Source organism: Rhineura floridana, chromosome 7 (assembly GCF_030035675.1).
Source record: "Rhineura floridana isolate rRhiFlo1 chromosome 7, rRhiFlo1.hap2, whole genome shotgun sequence".
NCBI lineage: Eukaryota > Metazoa > Chordata > Lepidosauria > Squamata > Rhineuridae > Rhineura > Rhineura floridana.
The window spans coordinates 97,380,720-97,397,446 of NC_084486.1; the positions used below are offsets into that span (position 1 = coordinate 97,380,720).

At 42.6% G+C, this 16,727-nt stretch overlaps 1 protein-coding gene across 1 annotated transcript in view; it reads left to right on the plus strand.

The window, feature by feature from the left end:
• Nucleotides 1-16,727, plus strand: part of SLCO2A1 (solute carrier organic anion transporter family member 2A1) — a 92,351-nt gene that overhangs the window by 28,269 nt on the left and 47,355 nt on the right. Inside the window, exon 2 of the mRNA XM_061636597.1 lies at nt 8,876-9,013. Coding sequence (XP_061492581.1) covers nt 8,876-9,013 — 138 coding nt within the window. The remainder of the gene's footprint in view (nt 1-8,875; nt 9,014-16,727) is intronic.

A 16,727-nucleotide genomic window follows, 5' to 3' on the forward strand; every position in this document is an offset into this window, starting at 1 on the left:
GTTGGCGCATCGCGCCTTCAGACCATGTCCTGGGACTACGTGCTTCACATACATCGGGAGAGGGGAACCTGTGGCTCTCCATAAGTTGCTGGACTTCAAGTCCCGTCATTACCTCCCCTAACATACATGGTCATAGTAGCATAGTCTTTCCATCCATCCTACTCTGTATAACTCTTAAGTCTGCAAATGCAGGAGACTCCAAGCTGGGCGTTTTGTGGTAGTTATGTTGTGTTCTGCCTGATGAGGATGATCTTCTGCTCCGCCCAATGTGAGTAATACATTTTGTGTACTCTTCCTTCTGATTTTGGGCTGTTTTTATTGATTTACTGTTGTGATGTATCTGTTATATTGTATGAGATTCTTGTTTTAAATTGTTTGTATGTCACCTAGGGAACTTGGATTATAAGACTATTAAGAAATATGACAAATTGACTCTGTAGAGCAAAAAGGGGACCTGAATCCTCTTTGTACCCACCCCTGTAGCCTGTTCCACACCCAAGTGGTTTTCTCCCAGTTGAGCTCACTTCTGCTAAGCTTAGTTTGTCTAAGGAGAAGAATGGTGTGGAGTGTGTGGATAAACTGTGAGCAGTTTATTTTTTTTAACATGCATCCCTATGCGGTGTGCCCCTTTTGCTTTTTGGATGGACCATTACATACAAACCCCAAAGTGGGAGTGTGTTAAATTATGGGATATTTTGCATCTCATAGTTTCTTACACTTTGCAAATGTAATTGTATACGTACCATGCATTCATTCAAATTTTGTATGTTGCCATGAGTCACCAGTTGGTCATTTTTATTTTGATGCAGAGCAACTTTGGCTACAAATGCAAAGATGTTAGTCCTTTTGCAGAATGACCTGTCCACAGATCTTTTAGTGATCACTTGTGTTCGTTGTTACAAAGACAAAGAAAAAGTCAGAATCTAAATCAGACAGTATGCTTTAAAGACAGTTTTAAAAACATTTTAGGCATCTGCAATATAATAAATAGCATTTTACTTAATAAAATCCTCTCTTGACTTCACATCTTTAGAAAAAGTAACCTGACACCTTTTTTTCATTATTCTTATATACTTATTAAAAAGCCAAAAATATATCTTCTGAAGGACAAACCATTTTAACATTCAGAGAGAAAATACAGTGCTGAACAAGGGGTTACATATTCTTGCAGTAACTGTTGGGATTCTTGTTATTTTAATGTAGGGCTAGACCCAGATCTTGAATATACTTTGATTTCCTTTTTGATTTCTCTTAGTTGGCATCCCAACTTAATGTTGTCCTTTTCCTTGCCTCATTTACACATCACATTAAACCATTGTTAAAACTAAACTGTGGTTTAAATGTGAACAGGTAGCATGTTGCTGCACACTGCTGAAATAGGTGCTTTTCTCCTACCCTGCCCTGCTGCTGCTGTGCTGCCAGGAAAACAAGCCATGGTCTGACTTACCATTACATCCAACCTGGGCTCATGGTTTGTTTCTCTCCAAACAAACCATAAGCTGTAATCAAGGTTTGTTCTTGGCTTACCCGGGTTCAGATGTAACGCTAAGCCTGAATATGGCTTGTTTCCCAGAAATACGGAAGGAGTGGGGTGGAAGTGAAGTGCCTGTGATTTCAGCAGTGTGCTTTGGCATGCTGCATGTTCACATTTAAACCGTTTAGTTTGTTTAACCACGGTTTAAAGTGACATGCATACCAAGCCATTATCTTAGAGAAGGTGCTTTCTGAGCCTGTTTATTTTCCTTCATGAATGCCTTTAGGGTGTGGCAAATTTTAACTTTCCTTCCAATTTAAAAATGTTCCATAAAAATGGCTAAGTATAGATCAAAACAGTGTAGCCTACTGTGCCTCAGGATGTGGAGAGCTTCCTTTCTGTGACTTAGGACTTAGACTGCAGTCCTAATACCCACTTACTTAGGAGGAGTAAGCCCCATTGATCTTAATGTGACTTACTTCTGAGTAGACATGTATAGAATTGTGATGTTAACCTCCTGTGGCCTGTACTGTATGCTGGAAAAGCCTCCCGCCTTGTCTTCTGCTTTTTTGCATGTGCCCAAAGGGCCATTGCAGCATTTAACTGACATGGTGCTTCCAGCAGTATTGGATCTGAGTTTCTGTTTTGACATGCAAATCCATACACAGCAGAGTACTATTTATCCCCTTTTCATCTTTCCTCTGTTCCTCTTCCCCCCCCCATTATATTTGCTGAATGTTAGCTGGGTTTAGGGTTGTGGGAGAGGAGAGCAACATTCCCATGATGGGAATGCTTGAGGAATTGTTTTTTACTCTCAATGTATAAACAAAAGTCATGCTGTTTTACTTTAATGTGCATTATGAAGTTCAATTTAATATAACAGTACAAAACAGTATTTTCAACAGTATTTGCAGTATGTTGGAAGAGAGACAATGGACCCTAGAAAACCTTACCCTGCATTATGTAAAAAGAATTTTTGAAAATGGTTGTCTGTCTTGAGGGCCTCTCTTCCCAAGACAAAACCAACCACAATGTGGAGTCAAGAGGCCATAGGGTTGTTATTGTGTGTGGTGGTTTTAATCTATGGTCTTTATGCGCATTCACATTGCATATCTCAGTTCTCTGCTGCTGTTAGTTTTGGGATTGATAGATAGATAAGATTTCTTTCCTGCCCTTCATTATAAGGCCCTGGGGATGTTACAACAATATAATATATACAAATATAAAAACAGACAAAATTGTTACAATTATGAAACAAGTAAAACCATTCCAAATGGAACAGGATAATTCAAGAAATGAGGTGGGTCCCATAGAACAAAATACCTTGGCTGTCAAAGGCCACTAGAAAGACTTATATCCTCCCTTTCTTCCATCATGGAACTCAAGGATGCATACACGACATTCCCAGATGATCTTCCATCAAGGCACTGACCCAGACCCAAACCTACTTAGCTTCAGCAAGAAGATGGCATCATGTATCCTCTGACCCTTCTCTATTGTTTTTTCTTTGGCTAATCTGTGGTGCCGTGCTCCTGATATAAATAGGTGGACTAAAACTAGTTAATAAAGTATGTGACCCAGACTTTTCATTGGTTTTGAGGAGCAGGGGTGTGTGTGTGCAAAAACCAGGCAAATGCTAGCAAATGGTCAAGGCAAAAGTAGCTTACCACTATTTATGAAGCAGCCAAGAGTTTCTCTCTTCTTTTTCCCCTCATACACACACAAAAATCCTTTCATGCCAATGGGGTGGTCATTCCTCCACCCTGGGCAGATGGACTGATAGTTAAACCACTCTGGGGCTGTGAGAACTCTAGTAGCCTACAGCAAAACATTTCCATTGACCACGCCTGGAGCAGGAACAGGTTGATCTGCTGGTCACTTATGAAATCTCTTTGAAGCAAATTAAAAAAAATGCACTCAAGCTGATCCCACCACGTTTTACAGTATAAAAGGGTGGCGTTTGACTAGTGTTGTGTGCCCCCCGTTTTCAGAAAAGAGAGGTGCAGATGCACTGGAACCTGCAGAAAAGTGAGTGTGGCCATAACTGTTTAAAGTAGTATAATACTGCTTTAAATGTATAGTGCCATTGGGACCTTAGTTAAGGAGATAAGGGGGCATCCAGCTCACACCTGCCCTTCCTAGGAAATAGGGCACCTGCTTTCCTCTAATTTCCCTAGCAGACTCAAATGTGTAGCATAGGACTAAAGAGATCTATACACAGATGGGAGATACAGGATCTTGTGAGCAGTCACAAATGCACATCAGTCCCCAACAGTCAATTTTAAGTGAGTTTGTTAAAAATGGAAGTTTAAGAGAATGAAAGGGAAAAGACAGAGCTGTTCACAAAAGAAAATCAACATTTTAGAGAACTAGCTAAGTCTATTAGCTGCATACTCACACCAAGCTAAGACCCTTCTCACAGGTAATGCAGCATCTTGGTTGGTTGGACGGATGGTGAAGGACAATGGATCATTGACAACATTCCCATTTTAAGGACTGTGGACCCAGGTGGGTTCTGATTGATGGATGGTTCTGTCCAGGCAGTAGAATGACTGCACATAGCCAAGAATAATTCTGGGAAGTTGAAAACTGGGTTGTCAGAAGTGTTAATTACGTACTGCTGCATTTCCCCATCTTCCCTGCAAGATGACAAACCTTCCCCAGTTTGTGTATTGGAGATTTGGGAGGGAAAGGGAGGGAGTTATGTGGTTTGCCTTTCTGTAGGAAATGGGAGTGAAGTGGAGATGTTTAAAGAGACAAGCTGAACTGCACCAAATATAATACTAAATAAAACAAACTAGAGAGAAAAGGGACTTTTGAAATCACTTGTTCGTATAGAAAATGGGATCTTCAAATGCAAAAAGCCACTGCACTTGAATGTGTACTCTACTGGTTAATGAATAACTTCCTACTGAACTTCCTTGTAAACATAATGAAAATGTATTTTGGGCTTCTAAATACACTGCCCCTCCAGTATTCAGTAACTAATAACAAGGACACGTCTGTCATATCATCTAATCATAATATCTGGTATCATCATTAAACAGCTGCACAAACTTTAGTTAATAAAGGCATAACAAATATTGCTGTCTGGGGAGACATTACCTTCTCCCTTAGTATTAGCAGCCAGCTTTCAGTTAAGGGAGAAGATTTACATTCCGCCTCTCTCTAAAGACTCTTGAATCCCACAGTTGGTTTTCCTTATGGAAGATTCTAGAGCTATACTTTAAAAAAAAAAAGTTACAGGCTTGGCCATTAAAATTACATAAGACCTAAAACTGCCCAACCACAGGCTTCCTGAGCTTTGCCTGGCTTCCTGGGCCATCAGGCAAAGCTGAAAGGCAAGGCTTATGAGCTGAGTACGGCTAGGTCTATTGGGGCAGAGGGGAGTTGCCATAGACAAGTTTGCTCTATAACACACACACACACTCTCTCTCTCTCTCTCTCTCATGCTAGTGAAAGAGTGCAACTGGAGATGGAGTGGTATGAATTAGATATGCTGAACCTTGACATTGTGAATTTCCAGCTGCATTCCTGTTCCTACTTACCTGGAAGTAACCTCTGTTGAAACACTGGACCGTGCATCAGATGTAACACTCTTTTAAGTCTCTTTGAGGGTAATAATAATTTAGTCACTAAATAAAGACATCTTGTTGTTTCCGACAAGTGAAGTTTTTAAAGTAGATTTGGAAAGCCTAATAATTTTTCTTTCAACTTTTTATTACGATCTATTTGTGTTACTGGTCTATTGCAGAAGTGCAGCCTAGGTATCCCTCTCCCTTCACCCCCTGCCACATTTCATATCTGCTTTCTCATGCTCCTTGAATGATTTATTTGTATAATTTCTGGCTGACACATGCATTCAGAAGGGGCGGGAGAGAAGGGGGGGAGAGAAAGTCTGCCAGTAAGCCTTGTCAGGGGTTGTCCTTTCTCCAAAACATTCTTAAGAAGCTCAAATGTCTGAAATGGTGCCATCTTTGTCCTGTTTTCTAAACAAGACTTTTTCTTTTCTGCTGCTTGATTGAGCCATAGATGGAAGACAAGGGTAACGTATAGTTTGCAAGCTACCAAGATTGTCTGCTTTACCTTGAGCGCTTCTCTGGAAATTTGTGGCTCGGCACATATTGTTGATAGACAGCAAGTATAAGGCAGTCTGAGAAAGCACAAGTGTAATCACTCTATAGCTAACACACAAGCCATATCCACATCATCTTCCTCTGCTCTGAGGTAGCAGCAAGCAAGAGAACACCATCAATCTCGGACAGTGTAGCATGAACGGATGAGGCTCCAAATCCTATACAGAATCTAGCAAACTAATTTGCACTAGTGAGGGTTCCAGTCTATCATTTGGATGGTATATGTTACGAAACCACTTGTTGGGAACTGTTATTAAATACATTACGGTTTTGAAGGAGTTAATGGAATGCCTGGGAGTATGAATAGTAAGACTGCCAGGTAGGAGGGGGTGTATGAGTGAGAGCTCTAAGAGAGGTTTGAAAAAAGTTGGTTTTGTCAGTTAGGAGTGGTGGTGTTGGGTTTTGGAGTGGAAGGAGGGTGGTTGTGTTGTGGGAGTGAGCTGGGTGGAAAAGGGTGGATTACATATTAGTTGGAGGGGGTAGGACAGGTAGGGAAGATAGGGACTATGCATCAATATACTATTTAATCTTGTATTTTAATAAAGTTATGTAGTTCATTTAAATTCCTGTGTGTCTGCCTGGTCACGTGTGCTACTATATCAGGGTCCTGTTCAGTTCCTGTACCTACATCCTATTGTGCTGACGGGACACCAGTGGTCACCCTTTGGATGAGACAAAAGGTGGAAGGGCTGAAGCTTGTGGTGCAGACAGCATATCTGACCCAGGCTGAGGCAAGTGTTCTGCTTGATGGGGATTTCCTGAACCAAGTGTGGGGTGTCAGGAGGGATAATCCCTGGTGAAAAGCAGGTTCGCAACAATATAATTTGGCTGATGCTCAAGCAATCCACAGTGCAGGTTATGCAAGTTAGTTGTACACCAATATAGAGCAAATATGTGGCTAGTCTGCAGGCCAAAGGCCTTTTTTTCTGTATGGTGAGAAATTGGAAGAGAAATCAGTGGCAGTTTTAACTTTTTAACTTCTGAAACCATTGCTTCAGAAAACTTTCTCAATTCTTCTCTCATTTCTGTTTTTCTGGTTTCTCCCCACCCCCCATTTCTACTTTCCCGCATTTTATTCATCTAGGGCCCATCCTCATGATGGTTTACTGTGTGTTTAGTGCTACTAACATCTCCTTTAAATTTGCATGGTTCACGTGATGTTACCAGCAAACAAGCTATCACACATTCCCCCCTGTAAATCCGTAGTAACTCAATCCACTGATAATAGGAAAAAGGAAGAAAAAATGTCTTCACTCCCTTTCTCTAATGCTTGCAGACGCTTTGCACTGATGCTTTTAGGTGGATGTGTCAATCATTCCCCTCTCCATGCCCACTCCCTCCTCCTCCCTTTGTTCATTTTATTTCCTGTAGACTGACAAGCAACTTCCAGTTGCTCTCCTCCATTCTGCTGTCCTTTTTTATGTTGCTGCAAACAGTGCCTTTATTTTGTTCCCCCCCCCCCAACTTGTGCACAAAAGTATAATACTTCTCAAACAAAGATTTGTGTTTCGGCTATATCCTACCAGAAAAACATGGATATTCTCACTTCTGGGTTTTTTTAAAAGGAACCTACTGCAGCTGGCAGAACAGACTGAGCACGCTTGGTCACCTAGCAACCAGAGAGAGTGGAAATATATAATTCGAGGGTGGTGCCACAAGGAAAAAGTGAGACCAATGGTCCCTAGAGGAATGCCTGCTTGTGTAAATGGGAAAAAGTGATTGGCAGCTAACTTTTAAGCAGAAACTGTGGACAATGCAAACTAAAGGTGAAGGTAAAAGAAGTGTATTTCTTACAAAGAAGTGCTTCCATGTAGATGAGCCCCTAGTCTCTTCCTTTCTCATTTGTTCCCTGTTCTCTAGGTCTTGACTACATCCTCTTCCTCCTCCCCCTCCTCACACCTTCCTAGCATCCTGCATTGCATATCCAGGAGGGTCTCCCTTGTGTTTAAAGAGCCCTGGCTAGGGTGGTATCTTATGCATCACCAAAATAAAAATGCATCACCTAAAAAATGGGGGGGAAGGACACATAAGTTTGCATCGAACTTACTTGTGCTAATTTATCAATAGAGACACATATTCTAAATTAATTAATAGAAATACTTCCTACAATTTAAATAGAAATACATCTCACCATAGTGGGAAAGAGAGTGACCAGATGATCTGTGTGTCTGCTCAGTTTGTTGCCCAGGTGCTCACAGCTAACGGGTAACATGAAGGCTCCTGCTGCACTCCCTTCTTATGGTTCTTTATCGTTCAACCAGAAGTGGACCAGACAGGAAACTGTCTTCTTACAGCACTTCAAATATCCTACTTTTCAGACTGTCCTCTGTAAAGTAGGACACATGACCACCCTAACCATGATGGAACTATCAGCTCTGTCCTTTTTCATCAGGCTACTGTCTCTTTCTGTGTAAGTCTTACCCCCTCGACTTGAATCTCTTGCCTTCATCTCTGTGGTATGCTTCAAAAAACCCCAAGTTTAGAGAAGTACAAAATAATCAGTGGTGATGGGGAATCTCAGAACGGCTCAGTAAGCATACTTAGTAGCCACAGAATACCAAGTGTTGCAGCAGGGGTGGTGGAGGAAAATGAAATGGTGGAAAGGAGAGATGAAATGGAGTGGAAGCCTAAACAGAAGCATGCCATACTGCAACGTTTGGTTAAAGGTCCCACTTGTAGTATCTAATGCTAAATTCCCATTCTTGCTTGTTTTAGCAAGCACCTGTTTTATGTTATAAAGGGAGAAATTAAAGACATGATCCTTGTGTCAAACAGCAGCTGAAGTAATAATAACTGGAAAGAGAACTTTCTTGTCATTCAGAAGGCAGTGTCTTCAGCTGTCACAATGTATGTTCTGTCTACCATTCACTCGCTTGTGTAAACCTGTCAATCAATCACATTTTCAATTACAAAAGCAAAAGGCTCCCCCCTCCTCTCTACAATACCAGTCACAATATTTAGACCTTTTCTGAATGCCATCACTCCCTGTAGTGTGTATTGGGTGGGAGTCTCAGCTTAACAGCCAAGTTCCTGAATTCCTAGAAATTTTGCATTAAAAAGTTGAAAATATGACAGAAATGAAGCAGAAAATTTGGGTCAGTTGTATTCTGGGTTGTGAGTTTGGTTTAATTTACACACAACAATTGTGTTGTTAACATATTGGCTACACACCGGGATCAACAGTGAGAGGATGCTTCAGCCTAATACTGATAATTCCTGGGACCTCATTTTGTCACACCCCTAATTTATATCATTTTGCCCATAGGTGTTTGTGGCCTGCCATAGCCTGCTGCAGCTGTCCCAGCTCCTCTACAGTGCCTACTTCAAGAGCAGTCTGACGACCATCGAGAAACGCTTTGGTCTCTCCAGTGTGTCCTCTGGCTTTATCTCCAGTTTACATGAGGTAAGAACATGAGAATGGCCCATCTAGTCCAGCATCCTGTTCTCCCAGTGGCCACCCAGATACCCATGGGAAACCTGCAAGCGGGACCTGAGTGCAAAGAGCACTTTCCCCTACTGCGGTTTCCAGCAACTGGTATTCGGAAGCATACCGCCTCCGCCTGTGGAGGCATAGCATAACCATCATGGCTAGTAGCTAGAGATAACTTCATGAGGAATGCTCATTCAAGATAAAGCTGGAGGAGCTAGTCTTCTGGCCTCATTCTCTGTGGTTCCCTGAACCTAGTTTAGGTATCCATGGCTATACAGACATTGTTGATGAAGTAATGGATGTGGGCTCAAACTTGGGTTGACACTGGCTGAGAGAAACAGCTTCTTTGCTTCATGTTTTAGAACAGGGATGGGGAACCTTGGACCCAGGGTCCAAATGCAGTCCTCCAGGCCCCTCTATGTGGCCCTTAGGACACTCACCAGGCCACATCCTTCACTGGTCCATGAGGCTCCATGCCTTTGAGTGCTTTTGCCTGGGTGAAAGTGCCTTTGAATGGTGATGATGCCTCCTGCTTGCCTCAATGGAGAGAGGTGTCTGTAGGAACTTCTGACTTTTGTGTGGCTGAAATGTAGCCTACTGTACAAAGATGAGAGTCGCATCAACTGCTCCATCCACCATTGCCACTGGCCCTGCCCACCATTGGCATGCAAGCATTGGTAGGTTGCCTATGTGGTCCTCCGGCTAAAAATGTTCCTCACCCCTAATTTAGAAGGACACTGGATTGTGAGATTCTTGCCCCAGCTTGCTGCTGTATGCAATGGAGCACTGCTGCAGTCAGAAAAATTCTTGCAGCATGCAATAGAGAGTAAACAGGGCCAAACCTAGAGCCCTGTTCGGCTGTTTGCCTCCATGCATTCTCAGAACATTAGTCTGCCCCTAGTGTCCCTGCCTGACTTGCTACAGCCTCAGACATTCGCATGTTAAACAGATGGTCTGACAGATTCATCTTTGTGTGCTCACTGAGGAGGGGTGGGATATAAATCTAATATATAATAAAAAATTAAGAAACATTGGGGGCTTTTTAATATTGAAAAAAGTGAATAAGAGAGAACATGCTAGAGGCGTATAAAAGTATACATTGGGTGAGTAAAGTGGATAGAGGTTCTTTTCCCTTCTCTCATAATAGCCTGGCTCTTCAGACAGGCTTTTGGGGTGGGTTAGGTTCTACTATTATTGTTGAGATTTTTAATGTTTTAATGTAATCATATGTTTTTACATTGTACGTCGCCCAGAGTGGCTGGACAACCAGCCAGATGGGCGACTAATAAATCTAATAAATAAATAGTAAATAAAAAAATAGTAGAACCCAGGGTCATTCAATGAAGTTGAATATGAGAAGATTCAGGATAGACACACAAAGCTACTTCTTCAAACAGTACGTAGTTAAAACTGTGGAATTCACTATTCCAAGATGTAGTGATGACCATCAACATGGATGGCTTTAGAAGAGAGTTAGACAAATTTATGGGGGATAAGGCTATCAATTGCTGCCAGTCATTATGACTACGCACTAGGGATGGATACATATTTTGCCAATTTCGAACTTGGCACTGGATTTTCCCTATAGTCCACACATTTGTTATCATGCGGACCTATCTTGTATGCTGTTAGTTTTCGAGACTTTTACTCACATAGGATTTTTCTTTGTTGAATATAATGATAATGATATTGACAGTGTTGGGGGAGGAAGTGTTTAGCGTTTGCTAAGCCAATACTGCAATTTTTATTTGGCAGACTCAGCGGCAGCAGCAACAAGAGCATTTTCTCTCTCTCTCTCTTTCGCACGCATGCACGCACACACACGAGAGCCCATCCTGAAGCCCGCAGCTATTGGGAAACAATAGGCAGGGAGGCAGGCAGACACGTGGTTCTTCTCAGCTTGCAGTCCCAACTGTCTCAGTGCCACAGGTCTCTTGGTGAAGCAGTGGCAGCCCTTTCCAAACTCCCGGAATCAGCAGGCAGGCAGGTGGCACATAAGGAGCTAGCACAGTATAGGTGAAACTTACTAGGCTAATCTTTGCTTTGCTAATATAAGAACATAAGAACATAAGAAGAGCCTGCTGGATCAGGCCAGTGGCCCATCTAGTCCAGCATCCTGTTCTCACAGTGGCCAACCAGGTGCCTGGGGGAAGCCCGCAAGCAGGACCCGAGTGCAAGAACACTCTCCCCTCCTGAGGCTTCCGGCAACTGGTTTTCAGAAGCATGCTGCCTCTGACTAGGGTGGCAGAGCACAGCCATCATGGCTAGTAGCCATTGATAGCCCTGTCCTCCATGAATTTGTCTAATCTTCTTCGCAGAAGGATCCAATACCATTCAGGGGGGGGAGGAACAGGCAAAGTGGGGGATTCAGTGGGTGGGCACTGGGCAAGCAGAGAGAAAGCCACTTTCCTTTTCTTTTAGAAAGGAAAACGTGAGAAAAACTGATACACGTATTGTTGAAACAGTAAAAGGAGAAGATAGTAGAAAACAAACCAACCTGGGACGGAACCGCCGTCCACTTTGATGGAACATGATTCCCTGCTCCATATCATTGGTTCCTCCTGGTGGAAGTGGAGACGCAATGAAATGGTGTGACATCCCAATAAAAGCAATTTCTACTAAACATTATGGAGGAGGAAGCAGCTGCATGGTTGCTGCTTTGGACAACAGTCATGAATGTAGTGTAATGTCAAGTTGACCCCTGAAGAACTGTGAAATTATTGTCTACAGCAGAACACATGGCTATTACTGTCCTTTAAATAGTTTCCCTGTTACTACTGTTGTTTAGAAGGGGCATATCAATGTGCACGTTCAGTTTTATCCACCATGTTGCATAGGCAGCTCTGTATGGACACAGAAATAGGATGGTAGTTAAAATTCTTTGTAACCAAGTAGGCTTTCTTTATACTACTGCTTGCATGCAGAGATCATCAGTAGTAGCTATAGCAATGAGTTAGAGTGAGTGTGTGTGTGTGTGTGTGTGTGTGAGAGAGAGAGAGAGACACACACACACACACACACGGGGGGGTTAAGAAAGGCAATATGGATACTGCTTTGGAATCGCACTTTTAAGGAGTACAATTTCTCTTGAAACAAGAATCCTGAGATTCTTCCACAGAAGGGGGAAAGAATCTTTTGGGGCCTTGGGGCCTCCTGCTTTCTGTTTCCCTGAGAAAGTGAAGAGCCTGACCTGAATTCTGTGCCTCTTTGCAATGGAGTCCTGCTACACCCAAGGATTTAATACATATGCACTTTCTGCCAGGCTCTCAGAAGTGTTGCTGCATCTGATGTGTAATGCTATATTACATTAATAAATGCTATATTAAAAGAAGATGAAACCCTCCCAATTTGTTATGGAGGTGTGACAGCATCCCCTGCATCACCCAAGACTTAAGTCTGGAGCTTTACACATGGTGATAGGCTTTATTATTGTAGCACCTTTGTAGTACCCCCATAATCAAGATTATGTCAGCCATGAGCAATTGCTTTTCCCTGGGAATGGAGTCAACATCATTCCTGGCACCCAGCCAAGAGCAACGGCTTTGCCGCTTGGATTGTGGTTTTGCTTCGCTTCCTTAGAGCCTTGCTTTGGAATCCAGAAGAACCTCCCAACTCCAGTTGCTTCCAGTTTCCTTTCTAAAATATTTTCTGCAGTCTCTGCTTCCCATGCCAGAATCCTCCACATTGTACTTTTGCTGGGAGGTCCAAAACCCCTCCCCTTTCCTCACCACTAAGCTCTGTAGCTTTAGGACAATTTAATCCTCTCTGCTCTCTTAGGATTCTAATACACTAGACCAGTGGTGCCCAAACCTTTTCCACCATGGACCACTTGAAAATTGCTGATGGTCTTGGTGAACCATTTAATGGTTTTCCTGCCTGTTGTAGCAATTGTAATGTGCTGTGTTACATGCTGTATAATTGTTAATTGTTATTGCTTCTTTTATTTCTTATGTATTGTATTTTATTTGCAATCCATAGAATTCAAATTGTAATACGACAAATACAATACAAGAAATAAATGAAGGAATAGAAGTACAGATTAAAATAATTATGACTATTTAATGTGGACATGCTGTGGATTACCTGAATGAAGCTCACAGACCACAGTTTGGGAACCTGGCATGAGAAAATTATCCTCATGGAAGGAGCCTCTCCAGCTATGTGCAGAAGCTGCTTCCAGCATCTTTGCCTCCCTTCCACCACACCCAGGCACAGGGTCTCCCGTCTCCCCCCGGAATAGACAAAGAGGAAGGGAAGCTTTTGATAGTTTCGGATTTGAGAGCTCAAAAATAGTAGCCATGTCTCTTATGGATTGCACTGTAGACTTTCAGAAACTGCCAAGGACCACTGATACAGCCAGAGGTTAAAATAGAGATCAGTTTGCTTCTGCTACCTCCAAATCAACAGAGTCAGCAGGGTACAAATAGGAGGACTGGAGCGATTCAGAGTTCTTGTCCATTAGTAGCGATTCCTACCCAAGAAATGCAAAGTAGTCTTTATGCCAGTATAGCGATGACTGCAAGGTTATCTCCCATGTGCCCACCCACTTGTGGTAGGCTGTCCTTGACTTTGGATTTCCTCATGTGTTATTGTTTTGCAGTAGCTGGTGCTATAATATAGTTCTGGCTTCACTCAAGCAGCTTTCAAGTTGGAACTTGGCCTCTCATGATTCAGAATCAGGAACAGCTTTGATTTTCAGCTTGATGTTTGGCAAAGCACCTGGAGTCTGGCAAGAGGTGCTGTCAAATTCTAGGAGTCTTAGAGGGTAAAACACAAAACAGAAGTGTGTTAATTGGCAAGGGCACTGCTGCATTTGCACAGGGTGTACTATCAGCGTGCTAATAGCACATACACCACATTTTGGCAAAAGCATAAAATATAAGTGGCCTGAACATGTGTCTTGGTTCATGGCACAAGCAAGGAGAGCAGTGCCAACATCCAAAGGCCCAGCACTTAACTATCAGGGTGAGCAGTGTTGCCTCACATAGCCCTGCAGGAAAAAGTAATTGCCAAAGCCTCACATTTAACTGAGACCATAAGAGCAGTTAAACTGTATTAGCACTAACTGTTCATCTGTTTAGATTTGTTCCCCACTCCATTCCATAAGGGCTGTTCTAGAAAAATAATTCCTAATAGTTCTCATCCAGCTGCCTGTCTCCAGCATCAACCACTTCTAGATTCTTAACAGAAAGCACATAAATACTTTGGTTACAATGCATTTCACTTGGATGCCCATTGGTGAAGGGAATGATAAGCTATATTGGACAAAAATCAAACCTTTAGCGTTTACAGGGACAGCCCAACCATTGGGCAGAGTGAGGCAGTTGCCTCAGGTGGCAGATGCTGGGGCAGGGCAGAAGCTCCCCCATTCCCTCTGAGTCCCCTAAGCTTTCCTGGCCTGCACCCCTTAAGCTAACTTGTTGCCTCTGGGTGCAGTGGAGGACACTGTCCATTGCCAGTGTTGAAGTAACATTCACCTGCCAGTCTAGTTGGATTCTACATGTGGAATGGGAGGACACCATCTTGCCCTTTGTTCTCAGGCAGCAAAATGTCTTGGGCTGGCCCTACAGTCTTGGCCATCCATATTTCTTACTTTATTCAAGATTCTAAATTCCTGCTTTTGGAACTCTTTCTAGACAAGTAACCATTTCAAAGAGCATCTTGATGGACTTCTTCCTGGGTAGCAGGAGCAATAGAACTTGCCTAGAGGGCAAAATAAGAACAAATATTATCTCCTGTTGTATTGTGGTATACGTGTCTGAAACTAGATCACATTTTAACATGTTTTTATCACTATGTCAACCTCATTGATCTGTTTTTCTTGGATAATTTGTACAAAGATGTGTTCTAGTGATAAGCATTTAACGAAGCCTGTAGGATGTAGAAGATTGCCTTAGATCAGATCATTGTTCCACCTAGCTAAGTATTGTCTACACCAGAGGTTGGTAGAAGGTAGATGGGAGTCTACTTGTAGATCTCTGGGTGATGTGCAGCAGGTGAGCAAGGGCTTCTGACTCCCAAATGTTTAGTAAGAGCAACAACAAAAATGACTTTTTATTAGGCTGCCCAAATGGTGAAAGCTAACCAGGACCAGACTTTTCTGTGAACAGACGGTGAGTTCAGTTCTTGTACTGAAAACAAATTCCTAGGGTCAGAATGTACTCAGGCACCCTGTTCTTTCATTCTAATTATGTCTTTTGCACCTGACTCTGGTTGATAGATCTAAGGGTAGTAGTAAAAATCAGAGTAGATCTGATTATACTAAAGTCTACCCATGCCTGGTCTGAATCAGAGCTTGGAAAAGTTACTTTTTTGAACTACAGCTCCCATCAGCCTAATCCAGTGGCCATGTTGCCTAGGGCTGATGGGAGTTGTAGTTCAAAAAAGTGACTTTTCCAAGCTCTGGTCTGAATTGACTGGCAGCGGCTGTTTCATCTGCATCCAGGGTTCAGATGTGGCTCTTTATCAGCCCTACCTGAAGATGACATGGACTGAATTTGGGATCTCTTCCATGCAAAACATGTGCTCTGCCACTGAGCTATGGCCTTCTCCCCTACAAAAAGGTGTGATTCCTCTTTCCCTTTGTCTGAAAACTAAACCCAGGTGCCTCTCACACCAAAAGCAAGGATTGTGATGCTAAACCAACAAGGCTATGAGATGAATATTATGTTAATGTCCACATTAAATACCATATCCTTCTATTCCCCCCTCTCTTTTTGTTAGTATTTTTATGGATATCCTGCAGGTTTGGCTCTCAACAGCCTGCTTGGAGCAGCTGTATTTCAGGGACAACTGTTGTTAGTGCACTTGCCTACTGTCTCCTTTCAAGCTAGATTTTGCCACTAGAACATCTTCTTCATGTGCCCCATGTCAGCTCTCTAGCCTTTCCCCCTCAAAAGATTGTGAGCTTCATTACCTTTATATCTATCTGGGATCTTGTCCATGTGGCTCTCAACACTACAATTTTCTTCATTTGATTCTTCCCATCTCTGAATATTTCTTTTGCCCATAAAAATGACTATCGCTACTTGTGGCTTCTTTTCATATATTCACTCACAACGCTTCGCTCAGTGAGTGATCTCTCTCCTCTCCATTCATAGCTTTTGCCCAGTCACTGGCATATCATTACCCCAAAAGTGACAGTGGTAGCTCTTGCATGCCATGATTTAACTGAACTACAGTTAAGGTGGGAGGCTCCTTTTCTGTTTCTGCTCAAGGCCTTGCAGAAAGACCATGATTCTTAAAATGTATGAGACAAGCCTCCCCAGGAAGATGTGCAGTTGCTAGATGAAATATTAACCCTCTTGTATCCTGGAGAGATGGCCATAGGTTCGGCCACGTTTCTTATCCTCCAGAGCAGCTTTAGTCATGGCCAGTGCTGACCATCTGGTATTAATTATATTAGTTTCTCTAGTTTTGGCTAGTTTTTAGCTTCTCTAAGTACAGTAGGACCCCACTCATATGGCGGGTTATGTTCCAGACCCCCGCCTAAAAGCAAAACCCGCCAAAAAGTGGAACTCATTCAATAGAATGGTGCCCGGTGCCCGAAAAATGCCGTAAAAGTGGAACAAGCGCAATACGAGTGGGTCCTTACTCTAACTGAAAGCTGCCGTATTAGCGGAACGCCAAAAAGCGGGCTGCTGAAAAGCGGGGGCCTATTGTAATTTGTTTTGTGGGCTAGCCTTCT